The 19710-nt window shown below is 61.5% G+C and overlaps 5 protein-coding genes and 1 non-coding gene across 6 annotated transcripts; 1 reads left to right on the forward strand and 5 right to left on the reverse strand.

Moving 5' to 3' along the window:
• Positions 1–537: 537 nt before the first annotated feature.
• On the forward strand, positions 538–4161 carry AMSG_12422 (uncharacterized protein; the record flags this gene model as incomplete). The annotated part of the gene is made up of 2 exons (XM_013897484.1): positions 538–1311; positions 2818–4161. 2 exons carry the CDS (start codon positions 538–540, stop codon positions 4159–4161), a joined length of 2118 nt encoding a protein of 705 aa, XP_013752938.1.
• Positions 1909–1980, reverse strand: AMSG_20083. Its single transcript has one exon. It is a non-coding gene; the product is annotated as a tRNA-Pro (tRNA).
• Positions 4162–4247: 86 nt separating the features above from the next.
• Positions 4248–11231, reverse strand: AMSG_12423 (uncharacterized protein; the record flags this gene model as incomplete). Its single annotated transcript, XM_013897485.1, has 4 exons — positions 9752–11231; positions 6224–9030; positions 5766–6170; positions 4248–5712 (listed from the first exon to the last, which is right to left on the reverse strand). Exons 1-4 carry the CDS (start codon positions 10646–10648, stop codon positions 4248–4250), a joined length of 5574 nt encoding a protein of 1857 aa, XP_013752939.1. The 5' UTR covers positions 10649–11231.
• Positions 11232–11703: 472 nt separating this feature from the next.
• AMSG_11180 (phosphoglycerate kinase) lies at positions 11704–13070 on the reverse strand. The gene is made up of 2 exons (XM_013897472.1): positions 12939–13070; positions 11704–12737 (listed from the first exon to the last, which is right to left on the reverse strand). The coding sequence occupies exons 1-2, from the start codon at positions 13036–13038 to the stop codon at positions 11755–11757; spliced, it is 1083 nt and encodes a 360-aa protein (XP_013752926.1). The 5' UTR covers positions 13039–13070; the 3' UTR covers positions 11704–11754.
• A 299-nt stretch (positions 13071–13369) lies between these two features.
• Positions 13370–14351, reverse strand: AMSG_11181 (uncharacterized protein; the record flags this gene model as incomplete). Its single annotated transcript, XM_013897473.1, has 2 exons — positions 13370–14149; positions 14234–14351. The coding sequence occupies 2 exons, from the start codon at positions 14349–14351 to the stop codon at positions 13521–13523; spliced, it is 747 nt and encodes a 248-aa protein (XP_013752927.1). The 3' UTR covers positions 13370–13520.
• A 232-nt stretch (positions 14352–14583) lies between these two features.
• On the reverse strand, positions 14584–19643 carry AMSG_11182 (uncharacterized protein; the record flags this gene model as incomplete). The annotated part of the gene is made up of 2 exons (XM_013897474.1): positions 14584–19439; positions 19500–19643. 2 exons carry the CDS (start codon positions 19641–19643, stop codon positions 14589–14591), a joined length of 4995 nt encoding a protein of 1664 aa, XP_013752928.1. The 3' UTR covers positions 14584–14588.
• Between the last annotated feature and the right edge of the window lie 67 nt (positions 19644–19710).

Genomic DNA, 19710 nt, shown 5'->3' on the forward strand with positions numbered 1-19710 from the left:
AGCAACCCCCCCCAACCCCCCAACCTCTACTTTGCGCATACTACGCTTGCGCAGCCCCCAGCCAAGCCACTGGTGGAGCACCTGGAGCGCAAGGCGCGTGCCGAGGCGGCCGAGTCGGACAAGCTGAGGAAGGAGGTGAAGGCGCTCAAGGGACGGATGATGAGTTTGGAAGGAATGGTGGCCGAAGAGAAGGAAGAGAATCGCAAGTGGCGACAACGATGGTCACACGATCAAGATACCATATACTCGTTGAAGAAGCATCTGAGAGAGGTTCAGATGGCAACGGCCGCAGCATCATCATCGTCATCATCATCATATTCGTATTCATCGTCATCGTTATCGTTGTCTTTGATTCGTCGTCAGAGTCCTGATCGCCGCTCTGCTGGTCGTCTTGCTGCTGCTGCTGGTGGTGCTGGTCCTGCTGCTGCTGCTGCTGCTGCTGCTGCTGCTGGTGCTGGTCATGCCTCGTCGCCTTCTGTGGCCATCTCCGCCACTGGCGCCTCGTTGTCCTCCTCGCCTGTCTCGGCTGCTGCTTCCATGGCACGATCGTCGGGTGTTGCTTGTTGTGGTGCTGCGGATAAGCTGGTCAAGGCGAGGAGGAAGATCGGCTTGTTGCAGGCGGCGGTGGATGAGGCCAAGGCTGCAAAGGCACGGGCTGGGGCGGGATCGGCTGGAGGCGCGAGTGCGCGGGGGTCTGGGGGGGTGAAGCATCATGTCACTGCTGAGGATGATCTGAGGAGTGCTGTTGAGGCGGCCCAGCGGAAGGCTGCACGCGCCCGTGATGTCGCTGAGGCCCAGGCGCATGCCCGGAAGCGGGCAGAGGCCTCGCTGGCTGCCTCGCGGAACAGGATCACCCTGCTGGAAGAGCGCAATGCGGTGCTTGAAGCAAGGGTAAGTAAGCTCCTGGCCTCATCGGCGCAGGCTGCCGAGGAGGCCCGTTTTGAGCGTGACATCCTCCGCATGGAGGTCGAGCGTGAACGGCAGCGCAAGGCGCCGTCGCCAGCAGAAGCCCTCCTTCTCATGTACGAGCGCCAGGCCCACTGGCTGGGTAAGTACAAGGAGATGAAGAATTACGCCCGCGATCTCGAGGCTGAGCTCGACCGCGTGTATGCCGCCCGGGCTGGCGCAGGTCCTCGAGTCGATACCACAACCGCGCGACCGTCGACCATGGACGATGACGAGGCCGACAAGGCCGCAGAGGCGGCAACAAGTGCCGCCGCCGCAGAGGCAGGCATCGCCGTGGAGGCCCCGGCAGTGGAAGACCCCGAGGCCGCAGCGTATGCACGGGCGCAGGCCAAGCTCTTTGAGCGGGTCGGGCGCAGAGGGGGCGGGCGAGGCGGGCGCAGTGGCAGGAGCGGAGCCGCAGCCGCGGCTGCAGCCGCGGCCGCAAAAGAGGCCGCAGCCACAGAAGCCGCACGCTCATCGATGGGAACATGGATGCAGGGGAGAGGCCGAGGGAGGGGTCGGCGCGCGAGAGGTCGAGGCAGTTGATGAGCAGATGAAAGCTGCTCAATGAACGCAGCGTGTCTGTGCGCTGTTTGACGATCACCGATTCTCTCCCAAAATGATTGCTTTGATGGCACTATGAAGACGTTAGAGATGTGGATACAGACAGCGTCAGGAGAGTGAAGTAAACAAGGTGCGAGGAGCAGCATAACGTGATTGAGTTGATTGTGTTCAGTGTGCCAGTTGCTGTGCTTGTAATGCTTGCGAAGCAGGTCGCCAGCCGCACTAGGGCGTCATCATGCTTTCAACCAGTTTCGAACTCAGTACCACAAAATTCAGCCCCATATACAACACCCATCAGCCATCATGACTCCGCTTGTCCACCAACACCACATCACGCCCAAGGTGTGGCTGCGCACGGTAAGAAGAGGGTGTGGAGGGTGGCAAAAGCAAAAAAAAAAGGGGCTCTGCCGGTGATCGAAACCGGGACCTCTTCAACCCTAATGAAGAATCATGCCACTAGACCACAGAGCCGTAAGCTAACCGATTAGCTTGAAGACGTCGGTCAACTAATTGTCTTTAACTAGCACATTGCGTTCCCCTCTCCGGACCGATCGACTTGCGCGGCTCTCTTGGGCACACGACACACATCTAGCAACCAGACACTCCCACACAACACTAACAACTAAAAGGTCAAATAGTCCATGTGTGCTTGTGGTGTGTTTCTGCTTAAGAACAGTGAAAAGATGGTCCACACGGCTGTGAGGCCAGCAGCCATCCTCCGTCCACCACTCGACGAGCCGACCAATTGATGGCAACGATAACTCACGTTGTCTGCTGCTTCACCACCATGACACCGATGATTCCCACCACACCTCCATCCCTTCCATCGCCTTCGCGCCTCTCTATACTATGATCCCCCTCGCCATTCTTACCTACAATCGTACGATCACATCCTGATCGCATCCTTTACTAATAACCGGCCCATGCCCGGCTTTGACGCGGCGACTCGCCGAAAAATATGTCCTTTGCCTCTTCCACCCCTCTAACCCCCCCCCCCCCGCCCTCCCCCCGCCTGCCTCATAACTTGACATGGCTACACGATTGTACCGGGTACTACTTCCTTGGGTGGACGAGAAACAAGGAAGTGTGGTCTGGGCTGCAGAGGAGGTTGTCTCGCGTGTCGGCGTATGTGCGGCAATTTTTCTGTTTGTTACCCTCACCCTCCTCATCACCATCACAAACATGTCCTCGTCAAAGTGGCTGGCTCTTGCACTCCCCGCTCTAGCTGCATTTTATATCATTCGTGGCCTACATTGTTCTGCTTCGTCAGATGCTCGTCTCCTCGCTGCTTTCTGCATCGTCATCGAGCTCATCATGTTCATCGTCCTTGCCACAGCATGGTCTCACAAGGTCAATGGCCTTGCTCCAGAGGGCCCCATGATCATCATGTCTGTCATCTGGCTTGGATCTTCTGCAGTTGCTCTCATTGTAGAGGCTCTCGATCTGATGGCAAGCACATCATCGACTCTCATCCCCTTTGCTCATTCCAAACTCCTCGCTGCCCGTCGCCACGTGCGCTCGCTCCTGAGCTTGGATCAAGGCCAGCCGCCGGCTGAGGTCTACTTTGTGCCGGTGCTCATGATCATCTCCGCGCTTCTTACCGTCTTTACCGTCTCTGTCGTCCTCACCCTCTCGTGGATGTTTGTGGACATCATCATCGTCATCCTCAAGGGCTTGGTCCTCGAGTTGGGCCTCAAGCCGGGCATGTTTGACTCGGTCATCGCCTTTCTCCGCTTTCTCCGGGTCGTGTGGACCATTGTCATGGCTCTTTTCTCTCTCCACGGCGCCTATGCCATGACAGCCCAGTGCAAGCTCGATCAGAAGCGGATGGCACAGACCGGCGTCTTACCGGCTGAGGTCGAGATCGTGCCCTGGAAGCACCGGGTCACCACCTCGCCGCTCGCCGCCGCCATCATGCCGTCCGTCACTATGCTCTCGGCCGCCGTAAGCACCACTATCCTCTCCGTTGTCGTCATCCTCTCCGGCCTCACTGCCGCCCTCTTCTGGGTCTTCACCTCCTGGTTCTCAGACTGGTCCGTCCACTGGCTCATCGCCACCATCATCAGCTACTCCATCACCCGCGGCATCAAGCGCGCCGAGTACCAGTTCGTCTTCACCGGAGACGGCGAGATCAAGCGCCCAGTTGCGAGCGATCTCCTCTACTACGCCAACCTTGTCGTCTATCTCGGCATTGGAGCCCCGCTCTCGCTCTTGCACTTTGTCGTCTTTGTCTTCCTCCACATCATCCAGTACTACCGCCCCGACAAGTCCTCCCAGCCGCGAGGCCTTGAGCTCACTCCTGTTGATGTCGGCTTTTGCTCTTATGTTGGTATGCTCCTTGCCGATCGCCAGGTGAACAACCCCGTGCTCCGCGTCGCCGTCGACATCTTCAGCTCGCCGCGCGATGGCCCCGCCTCCTCTCCCGCCCGCAACCGTTGGTTCCTCGCCCTCACTCTCATCAACAACCCAGCGCTCGCCCGCTACCGCCGATCGGCGCCAAGAGCAGACTCTGTCGCGGACAACGAAAGTAGTAGCGTCGCAAGCAACAGCTCTACATTTACCACTAGCGACGGCGACGGCGACGACGACAACGACAACATCTTCTTAGACTCCGACTCGTTTGATCCCGAGGCGCCGCTCATCCACCTGTAGCCGCACCAGCTTCAAGCTTGTTGTTAGCAAAGACATCTTACCAGTACTCTGTCCCCACTTTGCGCTGCAAGCACACGAACGCTGCTTCACGTAGAGCTGTCAGCAGTGTCGGCAGTGTCGGTGGTGTTGGCATTGTCGGCGGTGTCGATGGTCAAGGTGTACGGTGTCGTCGGCGGACCGATGAGAATCGGAGGTCGGCGAGGTGCAAATGCAAGCGCGAGCGGAGTCTTCGGCACTCGGAACACGAGCGGATACGTCTCACCAGCAAAGCAGAAATTCAGGTCTTCCACCGCGACTGCATCTCTTACTCGCTTCGGCCGCTTGATCTTACCGAGGTAGCGGAACACACCCGCGTCAAGCTGCCAAAGTCGCACATTGTCACTCCAGCTCGTTGTCGCTGTGGCGACCGTAAACGGTGTAAACTTAAGAAACCAGATTGCGCGCACAGACGCGCTGTGTCCCGACGAGGAGCCTGTCAGCACAGTCACAGGAGGATTGTAGCGCTTCGGGTCGCCTGGAGAGACATCTGGCGCATGCCATACCCGTATGGTCCCATCCATCGCCCACGACACAAGTATTGGGAGCGTGTGGTCCGCGCTGGTAAGGTGCGCCACTGCGACCACACCACACACTTGGCCCGTGTGGCCGCGCAGCTTCTCACAGCTGCCATCGTCATGTATGACCACAATCGAATGGTCTGACAGCCAGGTCACGGCCAGCTGTGGTGACAACACCGCAGCGCCGATCACAGCTGCGCTGTTCAGCACGTCGACCGGTACGGCACCGCAAGTCTCCGCTACTTCAGAAGACGTTGACAGGAGCTGTAGCGGCTGACCGCGACCCGCCCACAACCACAGCTGGTCATGTTCTGTTGCCACCGCGAGTCGGGCGGCTTCGGCGTACACCACGCGCTCCTCGTCATCGTCACCCACACCGATCTCGATCACCGTGCCGTTCTTGCGCCACACCAGGACACGGTCGTCATTGCTCCGAGTAGAAAACACTGCCTTGATCCCCTCCTTCACGTCTAGAGCGCCCATCACACGGTAAAAGCTTCCGGACATGCGCCACACCTGGACACAGCTCTCGGTCCATGTGGCCAGAACAGGCGAGCTGTCAGAATTCTCGAGTTCGGTCGACAGGACCACCAGCCCCGCCACAGCATGACCACCGGCAAGGATTCCACAGCACTCGCCCTCGTACCGCTCGCCGTTCCAGCGCCACATCCAAACCACAGGCACCTGTGCCCACTCGCCGGCGCGCGACCATGACAATAGCGCCGGGAGACCATCGGCACCAGCAGTCTCGATGACAATCACATCTTCCACGGCCATCGGATGGCCACCCAGCACCGTGCTGTGGTAGAACGGTGGCTCATCCGTCGGCGTCCACACCCTCAATGTGCCGTCGGCAGACCACGACACAAAACTGTCGTTCCGCAGCAAGCTGATGCCGCGCACAGCCTCTGCGTGTCCATCGAGTACCGCCAGACGCTTGCCCGCCACAACGTCCAGTACATCAACGGTGGCACCGCAGCCCACAGCCACACGGCTGCCACTCAGCGCCGTACACACCGGGCCGGCGTTGGCCCCAGAAAAACGTACCGCTGCGCGCCACGATGTGAGCTTGGGTCCATGGCGTAGATGGGCACATATGTGAGATGAGACAGACTCGCACGCGCTGCCGCTTCCAGCGCAGCAAGTTCGGACGTCACACCTTTGTATGCCAACCGCCTGACAATGGCCGCACCCAGCGTGCACTCGCCCCGCGCAATCATGTCCTGCGACAGTGCCAGTGCTCGCTCCAGCTCAGCAACGACACTCACCCGCTCAACACGCAGCTCAGCCACCGCACGGAGGTCTGCAAGCGCGCCGGCCACATCGCCGGCCACCCGCGCACTGAGCCAGTCCCATGACAGAACCACATCAACAGCAGTCTTGTGCGCTGCCGGAGTGTTGGCCGCCACAAGATGGTAAACACCGTGGACAAATGCCCACCTCTCGCGCTCGCTTGACTCGCCCGATTTGCACATGACGGCAACTGCTGCTGCGGGGAGGCTGACTCTGGAGGGCAGCCGCAGATGAGAGCAAGGTGCCGCGCGGCCAAGAGAGTAGGCTCGACATCAACTGCTTTGCGCAGGAACTCGCGATGGAGGTCGTGGAGTTCAACGCCAACGACCAAGCCTTCAGGATTGCGGATAGCAGAGAGCAGCGACGCAGCTTCCAGTGCATCCCACGCAACCTTGCGCACAGCCTCGGACATTTCCAGCGTTGGCTCAATAATGAGCATGTCAATCGTCGTGTCAGATGGAAAAAGGCCAAGCATGGCGTACACATTCCGCGCGTAGTCGTCAAGGCGCATCACGGCATGATACATAATGGCAAAGATGTCCTCATAGCGCGAGCCAGCAAACTTGTCCGAGGCGAGCGAGAGCATAGCATTAAAGTCGCGGTCAGCAGTGTCGAGCTTGTCAACGGTGTCGATCGAGCCACCCAGAACAGCCAATGCGATGGCGTGGTTGTGGCAGAGCTCGGCCAGTCGGCCAATCCTCTCGTCGTCGGGGCCAATACCGTCGAGTCCGACGTGGCGGGTAAGCACAAGTCGCGCGTCGGCTGGCGAGAGCATGCCGAGTGTCACCGTTGCAGTAGACGACACCATGTTGGCCGAATTGCGGGTTGTGACCAGGACGGCGTGCGGAGGACGGACAGCCTTCGTGAAAACCTCAGCTTGTCGCGCGGTCCACACATCATCGAGCACGAGAAGGACACGAGTTCCCGCCGCGGCAAGAACTATTAGTTGATCAGCAAGGCTGCGCTGGAGATCGTCCAGCTCGGCAAACTGTGAGACTTTGTAACCGAGACCCTGCTCGAGAAGGTAGCCCAGCTTGCGCGTGAGAGCATCGCTCGAAGTGCGGTCCTCACCCAGCTCGAGCCAAAATACTCGAAACTCGGAGACGATGTCGGGCTGGGTGGCAATGTCGGCAGCCAGGAGTGACTTGCCGATGCCACCGAGACCTTTGAGACCCACGACCGTCACGCTCTCTTCCTTCAGCAACGCACAGACGGCAGCGGCACGCTTGGAGCGCAATGGCACGTATGCAGACGGGAGTGGCTTGGGCGGAAGGGTCGACGGCAGAATGCGAACCTTTGAGAGCACCTTCAGCGAGCGGACCGCCAGGTCTTCTAACGACGTCTCGACAGAGATCTGACGCAAGTCATACAGTGCCAAGCCATGGTCAAGAAGCGCATAGGCCGTGATCACGTGATCGACCTTGTCGGTTGGAGTGAGATGTCTGTGGCGCCAGGTCCGGAACTGACGCTCTTGGTCTGGCACTTGGAAGAACGTGTACATGAGCTTGATGACAGAGTGGAGAGCAGACGTGGAGGCCTTAACTGCTATTTGCAGAGAAGCGTTGGATTGATCGCCTTGGAGCGCGGCATGATCAGCCTCGGCAGCAGCGAGGAGGTCGTCGAGGTTGGCCAACTTGTGGGGTGCAGGGAATGATTTGAGCGTAGCAAGCGAAATGTTGCCATGGCCGGGAAACACCGGGAATACCTTGCAGTGGTTTGCCGGACAAAGTGCGGCCTTGGCCTCGGCCACAGCCCAGCGTGTAACGAGAAAGTACTCAGAGACGATGACAACAACGACCCGCGACGCCTTGACAATGTCGGCGCAGTCATCTGGGTATGCACACCGCATGCCGTCAAGTGACTTGGTGTCCACAAAGACCTTGAGGGATTGGTTCCGCTTGAGGATGCGATCGCGGAGGTCGATCGCAAGGCCCTTGTCGTACGAGCCATGACAGATGAAGAGGTCATAGGTCTTTGGGGGCACAGCGGGTGAGGATGACGGCCCGGCTCTGTCATCAGAGTCGGGCGAGAACTCGCTCAGAGTTGACGGGAGAGGCGTTGTAAGTGACGAAGTGGCGGAGTCAATTGGTGCCGAGAGAAGATCGGGGCGAGCGAGACGAAGAAAAGTAAAAACGTCGGGCGAGAGGTTGGGCGTATCGCGCGCGAGGGCATAGGTGACGTCGTCGGGGATGACGCGGTAAGAGACAATGAGCTGGACAAACTCGACGTCGTTCAGCAGAATTGCGTGCTGAAGCGCCGACTGATAGACGGAAATACCGGCTTTGGACAACAGCCATCGCACAGTCTTGGCGTGGCGGCTGCGGATAGCAACATGCAACGGTGTCAATCCGTCCTTGTCGGCCACATTGACATCGGCTCCGCCTTCGATCACCAGCCACTTGACCACCTCCCAGTTCTTGTCCTGAGCAGCAGCATTCAGCGGTGTCCCTCCGTCCTTGTCGGCCACATTGACATCGGCTCCCCCCTCGGTCACCAGCCACTTGACCACCTCCATGTGGCCGTTCCAAGCAGCAGCATGCAGCGGTGTCCCTCCGTACTTGTCGGCCACATTGACATCGACTCCGCCCTCGGTCACCAGCCACTTGACCATCTCCCAGTTCTTGTCCTGAGCAGCAGCATTCAGCGGTGTCATTCCGTTCTTGTCGGCCACATTGACATCGGCTCTGCCCTCGGTCACCAGCCACTTGACCATCTCCCAGCTCTTGTTCTGAGCAGCAGCATACAGCGGTGTCCTTCGGTACTTGTCGGCCACATTGACATCGACTCCGCCCTCGGTCACCAGCCACTTGACCACCTCCCAGCTCTTCTTCCGAGCAGCAACATACAGCAGTGTCCCTCCGTCCTTGTTGGCCACATTGACATCGGCTCTGCCCTCGGTCACCAGCCACTTGACCACCTCCATGTGGCCGTCCTGAGCAGCAACATACAGCGGTGTCCCTCCGTCCTTGTCGGCCACATTGACATCGGCTCCGCCCTCGGCCACCAGCCACTTGACCATCTCCCAGTGCCGTCCTGAGCAGCAACATACAGCGGTGTCCACCCGTCCTTGTCGGCCACATTGACATCGGCTCCGCACTCGGTCACCAGCCTCTTCACCTCCTCCTGGTCACCTCTCCTCACAGCCGAGCACACCTCCAACACCAGGTCACCCCCAGCAGTCCTCCACACCATCCCGTCCCCTGCACCTTCAGCCATATGCCTCCCACACCCACAGCACACAACACACGAGAGAGGTGTACCCCCGTACCCCCTCTTCCCCTTCCCCTCCTCCCTCTGCCGGCTTCCTTGCCGTCACAGCGACACCGAATGCGTTTTTCGCCAGAGAATCCCCAAAAAATACATATCGCAAACATGCGACAGTGACTCTGTTCTGCCCGGCTGGAGCCATTACCAGCTACTGACCTGCGCAGTCGGTCTTGCTGGTAGTCGCTGTCATCAGAGGAGGTACATGAATGAGCGATCATGTCGGTCTACGTGGGTTGGGGAGTGTGTGTGTGCGAGGGGGTGGGGGTGGGTAGCTCGTCGGCGAGGGCGTTGTCCACCGCGTCGTTTACCGCGTTATGCGCTATGTGGCGATGTTGCTCGTCCCCCTCCCTCCCCAAGCACTCCAACGTTGTCGAGATCATGACCACAATCCTCCTTCTTCCCTGTGGCTGCTGTTCACTGTTCAATCCACCTCGTCTTCATCCGCCCTCCTCAGAGTCATCGTCCGAGTCCACCTCGTCCACTTCCTCGACAACGACTTTGGTGACGTCGACAACTGCGTCGACCTCCTCCTTGCCCTTGGCTTTTGCTTGCCACTCGGCTGGGTCAAGCACCACCTCGAGCGGTGGCGGTGCTTCGGCCTCAGCCTCAGCCTCAGCCTCGGCCTCAGCAGCCGGTCCTGCCGCCGCATCTGGCTTGGCGGCCTCGGCTTCGCCGGCCTTGAGCGTCTCCATCAGCGCCTTGCTCTCCTCGGCCTCGGTCACAAACGTCTGGTACGCCGAGTACTCTGTCGAGTCGAGGGCGGCAAGCTCTGCCGCCCGGACGGCATTCTCGTGCTCCTCGGCGTCGATGCCAGCTTCTGCGAGCGCCTCTGCCCTCAGCTGCTCCATGGCCTCGAACCGGCGCTGCGCCTCGGCTTGCTTGGCTGTAGCAACCTCTGCCCGGGCTGCCTCCTCGGCCTCCTTCCCACCGGCGGCAAAGGCCTCCGCATACTTGCGTTCATCGGGAAAGACTGGGCGGTCGTCGAGGTACTTGAGGTTCGGTAGGGCGGCGATGACGGTCTTGCGGTAGCGCGGAATTGCGCGGACCACCGGGTTGCCGACCAGGACGAGAACGCCGAGGTTCGGCAGAGCGCGAAAGACGTCAAGCACGGCAGGATCCTCCAACGAGTTGTGCGAGAGGTCGATGATGCCAAGCGAGGCAACACTCGCCAGCGCAGCCACATCCTCCACACTCGCCAGCCTGTTGTGTGTCATGTTGAGCGTGTGCAGCGAAGAGCACGACTCGAGTCCCTGGACCGACTCGATAAAGTTGTGCGACAAGTTGAGGGTGTCCAAGTTGACGAGAGCATTCAAGCCCGACATGACGGAGATGCAGTTCTGCTGAAGATAGAGACACCTCAACTGAGTCATACCACTCAAGCCCGAGATCCTTGAGATGCCATTGCCCTCGAGCCACAATGCCTTGACACCGGTATACTCATCCAAGTTCTGATCCTTGTAAAGCCCTTGAAATGAAGATAGAGCTTATCATTGAGATGCGGAGTCACATACCCTCCATTCTCTCTACAGATAGCCACAATGGTCTTCTTGTCCATCCTCCTCCGGCCGTCTCCATCACCACCACCACCATCACCCCATCACCCATACCCATACCCATACCCATACCCATACCCATGCCCGTCCCTCTCCCCATGGAGTTCGATCTACATCCGACCGACTTCCTCCTCCTTCAGAACAATCCCCTCCACTCGTTGCCATACTTCCCCGTCTGCCTTCCCCTCTCCCTGACAATGACGACGATGATGATGTTGTTGACGATGACGATGACGAGCCACTGCCTTGGTCCTGGTCAAAGAGCGACGGACCGGTGGTGGTGCTGGTGATGGGAATGGACGACGACATGAGTACGTGTATGTATGCGCGCGTCTATGCCTATGTGTATATATCCTGATGTTCGTTCTCGTGCTTGTCCTCGTGTTGGGGCTAAGGGAGGTGTTGGCGACGTCGTCGTCGTCCTCCTCGTCCTCCTCCTCCTCCTCGCCATGTCGCATTGAGGTCGCTCTCTGTCTCACTTTGCCATCATGCTGTTTTCGCGCCAACTTTGGTTGAGAGTGGTGATGATGGGGGGTGGGGGGTGTCAGTAAATTTTTTATGAGCTGGTGTAAGGCTACAGCAGGTTGGTGGTGTAGTCGGTCCCTCTCACGTCGTCCAATCTCCACATGCGAACGTCCATCTCTGGTGACATGCCAACCATGACAACATCGCGGTCGCGCGATGCTATCGACGCCCTGCTGGAGACCGAGTCGAACCGGTCGACAACATCATCGGCCCGGCGGCGCCGGCGGCGCAAGCAGAAGAGCACGCAGCGAATGCACTCGTTTGCAGTGTTGCGACGATATTCGATGGGGGGGGGGGGGGCACGATCAAGCTCGGTACGCTTAGTCATCTCTGCTTTTGCCTAGAGACTGTGTATCTGCTGGTTTTCTGGTGGAGACAGCGCCCATGAGCTGGGTCGCCTACTTGCTGAGAACGGCCACGCCCGGGAGCTCGATGCCCTGCAGCAGCTCGAGGGTGGCGCCTCCGCCTGTGGAGACATGCGAGAAGGCGCTGGTGAGGTTCTGCTCAGCGACGGCAGCGACCGAGTCGCCGCCGCCGACAACAGTCACCACCGATGGGTCATCCGAGCGGAGGTCGGCGAGGAGGCGAGCGAGGCCGGCGGTGCCTGTGGCAAACGGTGGTGACTCGAAGAGGCCCATGGGCCCGTTCCAGAGCACTGCCTGCGAGCCCTTGAGGGCAGCGGCAAAGAGGTCAAGCGAGGCCGGGCCGATGTCAAGGCCCATGGCTCCATCCGGGATGCCGGCACCCGGCGCGAGGTCGACAACGTCGCCCACGGTGGCAGCCGAGATCGACTCAGCGATGGCGGCGTCGCAGGGGAGGACGAGCGAAACGCCGGCAGCGGCGGCGTCGTCGACGAGCGATGCGGCGTCGGCAAGGAGCTCGCGCTCCACGAGCGAGTTGCCCACCGGCACGCCTTGCGCGGCGAGCAGGGTGTACGCCATGCCGCCGCCGACGATGAGGGTGTCGACCCGCGGGAGGAGCGCCCGGATGAGTGGGAGCTTGGACGAGACCTTGGCCCCACCGAGAATGGCGGTAAATGGCTTGGGCGGCTTGTCGACTAGCGGGAGCAGCGCGGCAAGCTCGTCCTCCATGCACAGACCGGCGACGGCGTGGCGGGCGGCGGCAGCAGCGCCGACCGTCGAGCCGTGGGCGCGATGCGCGGCGCCAAAGGCATCACCGACGTACAGGTCAGCGCCATGTGCTAGAGCAGCAGCAAAAGCCGGCTCGTTGACCGTCTCACCAGGATGCAGGCGTGTGTTCTCCAGCACCACGATCTCGCCCGGCCCGAGTCGATCCCGGGCGGTGGCCGCCTCTGCCGAGACGCACGACGAGGCGTTTGCAAACGAGACCTTTGCCTCGCCAGCGAGCAACGATGCGAGCTCTGCAGCGACAGGTTCCATCGAGAAGGCAAGGTTATCCTTTGCCAGGCCGAGCACATCATGGTCGTGGTGATCATGTCCCTGCAAAGTGTGGTTTTCTGTGGTTTCCCCCGAAGATGCAAAACCGGCGGCCAAATCGGCCAGCGACCACTCGCCATGGCTCCCTTCCGCCGATGGCAGAGAGTGCATGGCAGACGGACGACCAAGATGTGAGACAAGAGTGATCCGTGCCTGTGCCTCGGTCAGTAGGCGGAGGGTGGGCAGGGCGGCAAGGAGACGGGTCGGATCTGAGATGGTGGGCATGTCGGTGGTGGTGGTGGTGGTGGTGGTGGTGGTCATGGGCGTGTTGAGGTCGGCACGGACAAGGACAGATGCCCCGTAGAGTGTGCCGCGGGGATGCTGCGGAGGGTGGCGAGACGGTGCATGGTGGGGGGTATGGGTGTGTGTGGGGTGTGGGGTTGGGTGGGGTTGAGTGTGTGTGTGTTTGTGGTGGTGGTGGTGGTGGTGGTGGTGGTGGTGGTCATTGTAATGGTGATGGTGATGGTCATTGTGATGGTGATGGTGATGGTGATGGTCATTGTGATGGTCATTGTGATGGTGATGGTGATGGTGATGGCCATTGTGATGGTGATGGTGATGGTCATTGTGATGGTGATGGTGATGGTCATTGTGATGGTGATGGTCATTGTGATGGTCATTGTGGTGGTGATCATAGTCGCGGTCATACACGTGATCCTGGTCGCAGCTGTAGCCGCCCTGTGTCCGCTGCCCTGGTCGTGCACCACTCACTCCTCCGCCCGCACAGTCCCGCTCTCGCCGATGTCGGCCTCGCCCTCGGCCGCCAATGCCACATCAAAGGCCTTGGCGAACATGGCTACGCCGCGCGGACAGATGTCCACCAGCCGGATGTTCCACACATGCCGACTAGTGCCATTCTCCCTCCGCCGCGCCAGCCACCTCATCACCGCCTCGACCACCGCCGTCCGCGCCGCCATCTGTTCTGCAGCCTTGATCTTGCTCGTCGCGCTGTAGTGGGTGAAGATCCCGCCCGAGATGGCCGGCACCGCCACAGACGCCATCATCACAGACTCGCCACCCGGAGCAAGACCATCATCTCTCACTTCGACCCCAACATCCTCCTCAACCGTATCTGGACGATCCCCATCGCCCGCCGGCCCGGCCCGACCACTTTGCGAGCGGACAGAATCCAGGGCGGCAACGACGCGCTCTGCGGCCGTTAGAGCACGACGGACGGTGCGCCGGATGCGCGGGACAACCTTGGCAAAGGTGGCTCTTGCCACGGGCCAGTCTGTCCAGATGGGACCGACGGCATGGACGACGTACCGCACACCACGGACAGCAAGACCTCCCTCAGCCAGCTGGACTCCGGCCTGAGTCGATGGCACGCTGACGCCTGACCTCTCCTCGCCATCGTCACGCCACCATTGCTTGATCTTCCTCGTCACGTCCACCGGATGGCTGGCTCGTCTCAGTGCACCCGATACGCCGCAGTCCATGGCCGTAAACGAGAGCGAGTTAGCCGCGTTGATCACCACATCGACCTCCTCCTCGGCAATGTCGCCTGCCACAACCTCCACCACACTCCCGCACGCCATCGTCGCCGTTCGCACAACACGTCGCCGCTGCTTTCGCCGTGACGCCATTTGATCCGATCCAATCCAATCCGATCTGTTCTGATCTGTCCCGTTCTGTTCCGTCCTGTTCCGTTTGCCGCCTCTCCGATCTACCGCGTCAGCAGCCGGAGATTGAGAGACGTGTCCGACCGCCCGACCGCCCGATCGCCCGCCCGATCGCCACTACCTTGGAGACAACACAGCTGCTGTCGCCCATCACTACTCGAGCTTCATTTTCTCCTCCTCCTGCTCCTTTGCCCGTGCCCGTGCCCGATCCCGGACCCGCTCTCTTGCCCGGACTCGCGCCTCGCGTGCCCGCGCCGCCGCGGCCTGGCTCTGCTCACGGGTTAGCTCGGCCATGGCCGCCATCTCGCCCTTGGTTCGCGCGATGAGTGCTTCAGGCGACCGATACAGCTCGACAAGCTCGCCATAGAGATCTTCCTCCAGCCGCAGGCCAGCTTTGCTCTGGCGCGCCACAGCCATGTCGCGGCAGAGCGTGAGAATCGGGTCCGGGTTCGGCTCGAGGTGGTTGAACATGATCGAGTGGGCCACGCCCGAGACGTACGACCGCAGCATCCGCCCGATGGCGAGCACAACGCCGACGTAGACTCCGATGAGCCCGCCGAGCACCGCAAGCACCGTGTCCGGCAACTCGTTCGAGTATACAAAGATCATCGGCCGCGCCCCACTCCCGCGCACCGCGTCCCACATCCCGGCCTCGCTCCGCTGGCTCACAAACCACTGCACGCTTCCGTCGCTCAGCGAGAGCGCCCCGATCTCCAGCGGAATGGTCGTCGCCCCGCTCCCGCTCAGCGGACTCGCCGGCGCGCCGAGCACCACTATCCGGGGCAGCACTTTGGTGAGCCCGATCCCAAGCCCGGTCACGTTCCATCCGGCCTCCAGCAGACTATCGGTGCTGAGACCGGCGCCACGGCTCGCGTTGCCTAGCATCATCCCGAGCTCCCCGGCCTCGGCCTGACTCAGCTCGCGGCCGTAGTTGGCGGCGACGACCCGATGCTCCTGCTCCTTCACCCGCTCGACTCGCATTCGCACCACCAGCCGCGCCACCCGCTCACCGCGCCCGGCCGCTGCAAGATCCGCCGCCGCCTGCGCTGCCAACGCCCGCGGCACAGGCCAGGCCCGCTGCGAGATGACCGGCAGCGAGGCCACCTGGACCGCATCCTTGCGAAAGAGCGACTCGGAGAGCAGGCCGGACGATGCCTCTACTGTCCGGGTAAAGTTTGTGGCTCCGCCCACCAGAGGTTGCACCTCGCGGACAACAGCCAGATCGCCTGTCTCCGTCGACACCATCGCCTCGTACAGCGGCGCCAGCGCGTCGAGCTGGATGCTCACCGTGACTCGCTCCACAGGATTGGCCGCCAGCGCAGGATTCGCTGATGAGAAGATGAACAGCGGGAGCCAGAGAATGATGACCATGAAGACGAGCAGGACGCAGCCAGTAGAGAGCTTGACCGCCGCAGGCCGCGCTTCGCCGCGCGATCGCTCAGTGGCGGCCTCGGAGAGCAGCCGGCACTTGACGAGAAAGACCGATGAGAACACGTCCTCGACCTGGAGCCATTGGTAGAAGAGCAGTGTCGTCGGCGTGCACATCCAGTCGAGAAGGACCCGCAGCTCGTACACAAACGGCAGGGCGAGGTAGGCCGAGAACACATACCCGCCCATCTTCGAGGCCTTTTGGGTCAGCGCCTGCCCCGAGGTGTATCGTGGGAAGCCGCAACGGATCTGGATGGCCACGAGGACCAGCGATACCATCCGCAGGATGTAGAAGACCACCAGCGCGCCCGAGGCCGTAAACGGCTTGGCCGTTGTCTGCGGGACGTAGAGAAAGAGGAAGACGTGGAGGCCGATGGTCACTCCGCACGCATACACCAGCGCGCCCGTCAGCCATTGCTTGAGATACACGGCCCGATAGGCGAGAATGAGGATGAACTGCGCGAGAAGCACAACGATAAAGGTGACAGGAATCTGGTTGGCGAAGAGGAACTGCACAAAGTTGGTCGACTTCCCGTCGTCCTTGCGGAACGCGCCCCAGATAAAGATGGTGAAGACAAACGAGGCCAGATCCGTCCCAAACGTTGCCATATACGTATCCACCTCGGCCGCCTTTTCCGCATACACGCCCTCGACAAATCCCATGATCTGGCTCTTGATCTCCGCCACCATCGCCTTGATCTGCGCCACCTTGCCCGAGCCCGAGCCCGAGTCCGAGCCCGAGCCCGAGCCCGAGTCCGAGCCCGAGCCCGAGTCACTCGCCTCTTCCTGCTCCTCCACTCCTCCCTCTTCCTCTCTCTCGTCCTCCTCCTTGTCAAGCCCCTTCCGCCGGATGATCCACATGTGGATGTACAGCACAACAAGGACGACGAGATCGATGGCGACGTGAGCGAGAAAGACCGTCTCGTTCGACTTGACCACTCCGATGACCCACGGGAGCGAGAGCCGCTTGCTGTACGATGAGGCGATGAGGGGCGGACACGAGGTGTCTGCGGTGTTGAACGCGTACCCGATCCGGGTCGACGTTGACTCGACGTCGCGGAAGACCTTGATGCAGAAGAGCGGGAGCTGGAACACGAGCTTGATCATGATCATCGCCTCCACGTACCGCGACATGCCCACAAGGTAAGCCAGCGATGGCTCTGGGTAGCGCACAAGGCCCACCAAGACCAGCGAGATGGGAAGGACCGACGAGAGAATCGAGGCTCCGAGAAGGTGCGCGAGGACCATGGCCAGCGCCACGCCCACCATCGTCGAGTGGTAGGCCAGCCGCTGAGCCGCGAAGAGGGCAATGGCAACCGTCGATGCCCGCGGCAGCTTGGCCTCCACCGCCTCCAGCCGCCCACGGACACGCGCGCTCATGTTGTAGTACGGATCGTTGTTGTACGCGTACAGCGCCGCCGCCACCACACGCTCCCACCGTAGCAGGACGGCCGATGCGGCGCCATCAGCCAAGCTTGCCTCCAACGCGTCCTCGGCCTCATCCATTGCCGCCAGCTTTCCCAGAAGCGCCTGCCGCTCTGCCGCAAGCATCACAACCTGCGGCGCCAACGGCGCGACCTTGCCCTCGGCTCGCATCGCGCCCAGCAGCGCCGCATCGGCCTCGGTGGCAAACTGGGTGTGCTCGGTCAGCATCGCCCGCCGCACCTTCTCGGTCTCGTACATCTCGCTGTCCACCGCCCACAGTGCCCACTTGATCACCCGCGCTCCGCCGGCCCCTGCCTTGTCACGCCCGGAGCTTACCACCGCCATCGCCGCTCGCTGCACACTCGCCAGCGCGTCCTTGATCTTGACTATGAGCGGCTTGGACTCGGACTCGGACTCGGACTCGGACTCGGAGTCCGAGTCCGAGTCCGAGTCGAGCGAATGCGGCGACGACGACAGCGCCTTCTTGTCCACCGCCACATCGACATCGTCCATGGCGACGGCGTCTCCGCCGCCGTCGTCAACCTCGCCAGGCGGCGAGGCGAGCGAGACTCCACGCGATCGGGCGACAGCCTCGAGATGAGCGGCGGCAGAGTCGACGTCAAACAGGGCCTTGCGATGCTTGCGCTGCTCGCGTAGCTGAGCAGTGCGTTCGCGGCGGATGATGTCCTCGCGGGCGCGCGCAGCTGCAACCTCTTCCTCGGCCGCCCGGCGCTGGGCCCGCACGTAGGCGGCCTTGATCTTGGCGTGGCGGAGTGCGGCGAGGTTGCGGGCGTGGAAGATCTCGTACCGGGCCGAGGTAAAGGCGACGGCCTGGACGTGGACGAGGAGAAAGATGATGATGTCGAGGCCGAGGCCAACCGATGAGAAGAGCTTCGAGTAGGGGAGCTTGAACAAGCCGATGTTGGCCTGGACGACCGGCGCTACGTCGTGCGGGACAAGCGGGAACTGGAAGACGATCTTGGCAAAGATGACCACAAAGTTGTAGAGCTGGAGGAGGCCCCAGAGCTTGCGACGGCGCGGAAGGATCGAGTCCGCTAGCCGTAGGTACTTGAGCGCAATGGCAAAGTAGCCCATCGAGAGCAAGGTGATCTCCTCGCGCCCGGCCACAGCCACCAGGATTGCTAGCAGGACGACCCGATACGAGTGCCGGAGCACTGCGTCGGTTGCTGCCGACGCCGTCATGGCCAACGCTGCCTTGTTCTCGGCGGCCGGCGATCCAACGGCTGACTCTACCGCATCGGCCCCGGCAACCTCGCTGGCCACCTCTTCGTCGGCCGCGGCGTCCTCGGCGGACAGACCGGTCTGTGACGGAATGGCAAACGCAGCGGCCACCACAAGCGCGTCGAGGACGAGGAACCAGCGATTGGTCATGAGGAGGCCGAGCCACTCGGCGAGCGACGCATCCCATCCGACCCGGAGACCCGGCCGCCGAGCCGTCTCGCACCCGCCGCCGGCCGCATCGGGCTTGCACAGGCACGAGCCGAGCGGCGAGCACACGCCTGAGCCACAGATCGAGCCCAGATCATGGTCGCACCGGACCCGCCCGCGCCCGCCCACCACCATGGCGTACTGCCAGCCCATCGCCGCCGCCACCACCGCCCGCAGCACCATCCGCCGCCGGCTTGCCTTTTCTCGCGTGCTCACCACAAGCACTGCCGCGAGAACGAGGTAGCCCAGGCCGATAGCGTTGGCCTTGATCACCGCCGCGCCCGCAAGCATGCAGATGAGCACATCGCGCGCATACCGCCTTGGTCGAGAGCTCACCACCCATCGCCACCCCTCGGCCACTCTCGCCTTGGTCGTACTCCACCACGACTGCAGCCGAGTCTGCGATGACGACGACTTTGGCGACGATGCCGATGATGCCGATGATGCCGATGATGCCGATGAGCCAGAACCTGAGCCAGGCACAGCACCGACTCCAGCGGCAGACCACACAGACGGCCCCGGCGACATGGCCACGACCATCGTCATGACCACGACCATCGTCATGACCACGACCATTGTCATGACCACGACCATCGTCATGACCACGACCATCGTCATGACCACGACCATCGTCATGACCACGACCATCGTCATGACCACGACCATTGCCATGGCCACGACCACCGCCATCGGCATCGGCATCTTGCCACCTCGCCGACCACGACAACGACAGCGCCGAGTAGAAGGACTCATCCCCCGCACCAGATGCAGAGCCAGCAACATCTCTTCCTCCAGCGCCAGCGCCAGCGCCAACGCCAACGCCAGCGCCAGCGCCAGCGCCATCGCCATCGGGATCACTGCTCGTCCGACTTTGGCCATGATCTGCTGCTCCTCCTCGGCCACCATCATCAGCTCGGCTCGAGTCCGAGGCCAAGCCCGACGAGCTCGAGGACCAGTCGCTCATGCCGCACCT

Source organism: Thecamonas trahens, assembly GCF_000142905.1.
Source record: "Thecamonas trahens ATCC 50062 unplaced genomic scaffold supercont1.70, whole genome shotgun sequence".
Taxonomy (NCBI): Eukaryota; order Apusomonadida; family Apusomonadidae; genus Thecamonas; species Thecamonas trahens.

Excerpts from the sequence above, each read along its gene's own strand:
- AMSG_11180 (XM_013897472.1), bottom strand. The coding sequence starts at position 13,038 with ATGCCCACCATCTCAGATCCGACCCGTCTCCTTGCCGCCCTGCCCACC. Across the intron at positions 12,738-12,938 it reads CACTCTTGTCTCACATCTTG|AGCTCGCATCGTTGCTCGCT; the intron begins GTCGTCCGTCTG and ends CTGTCGCTGCAG.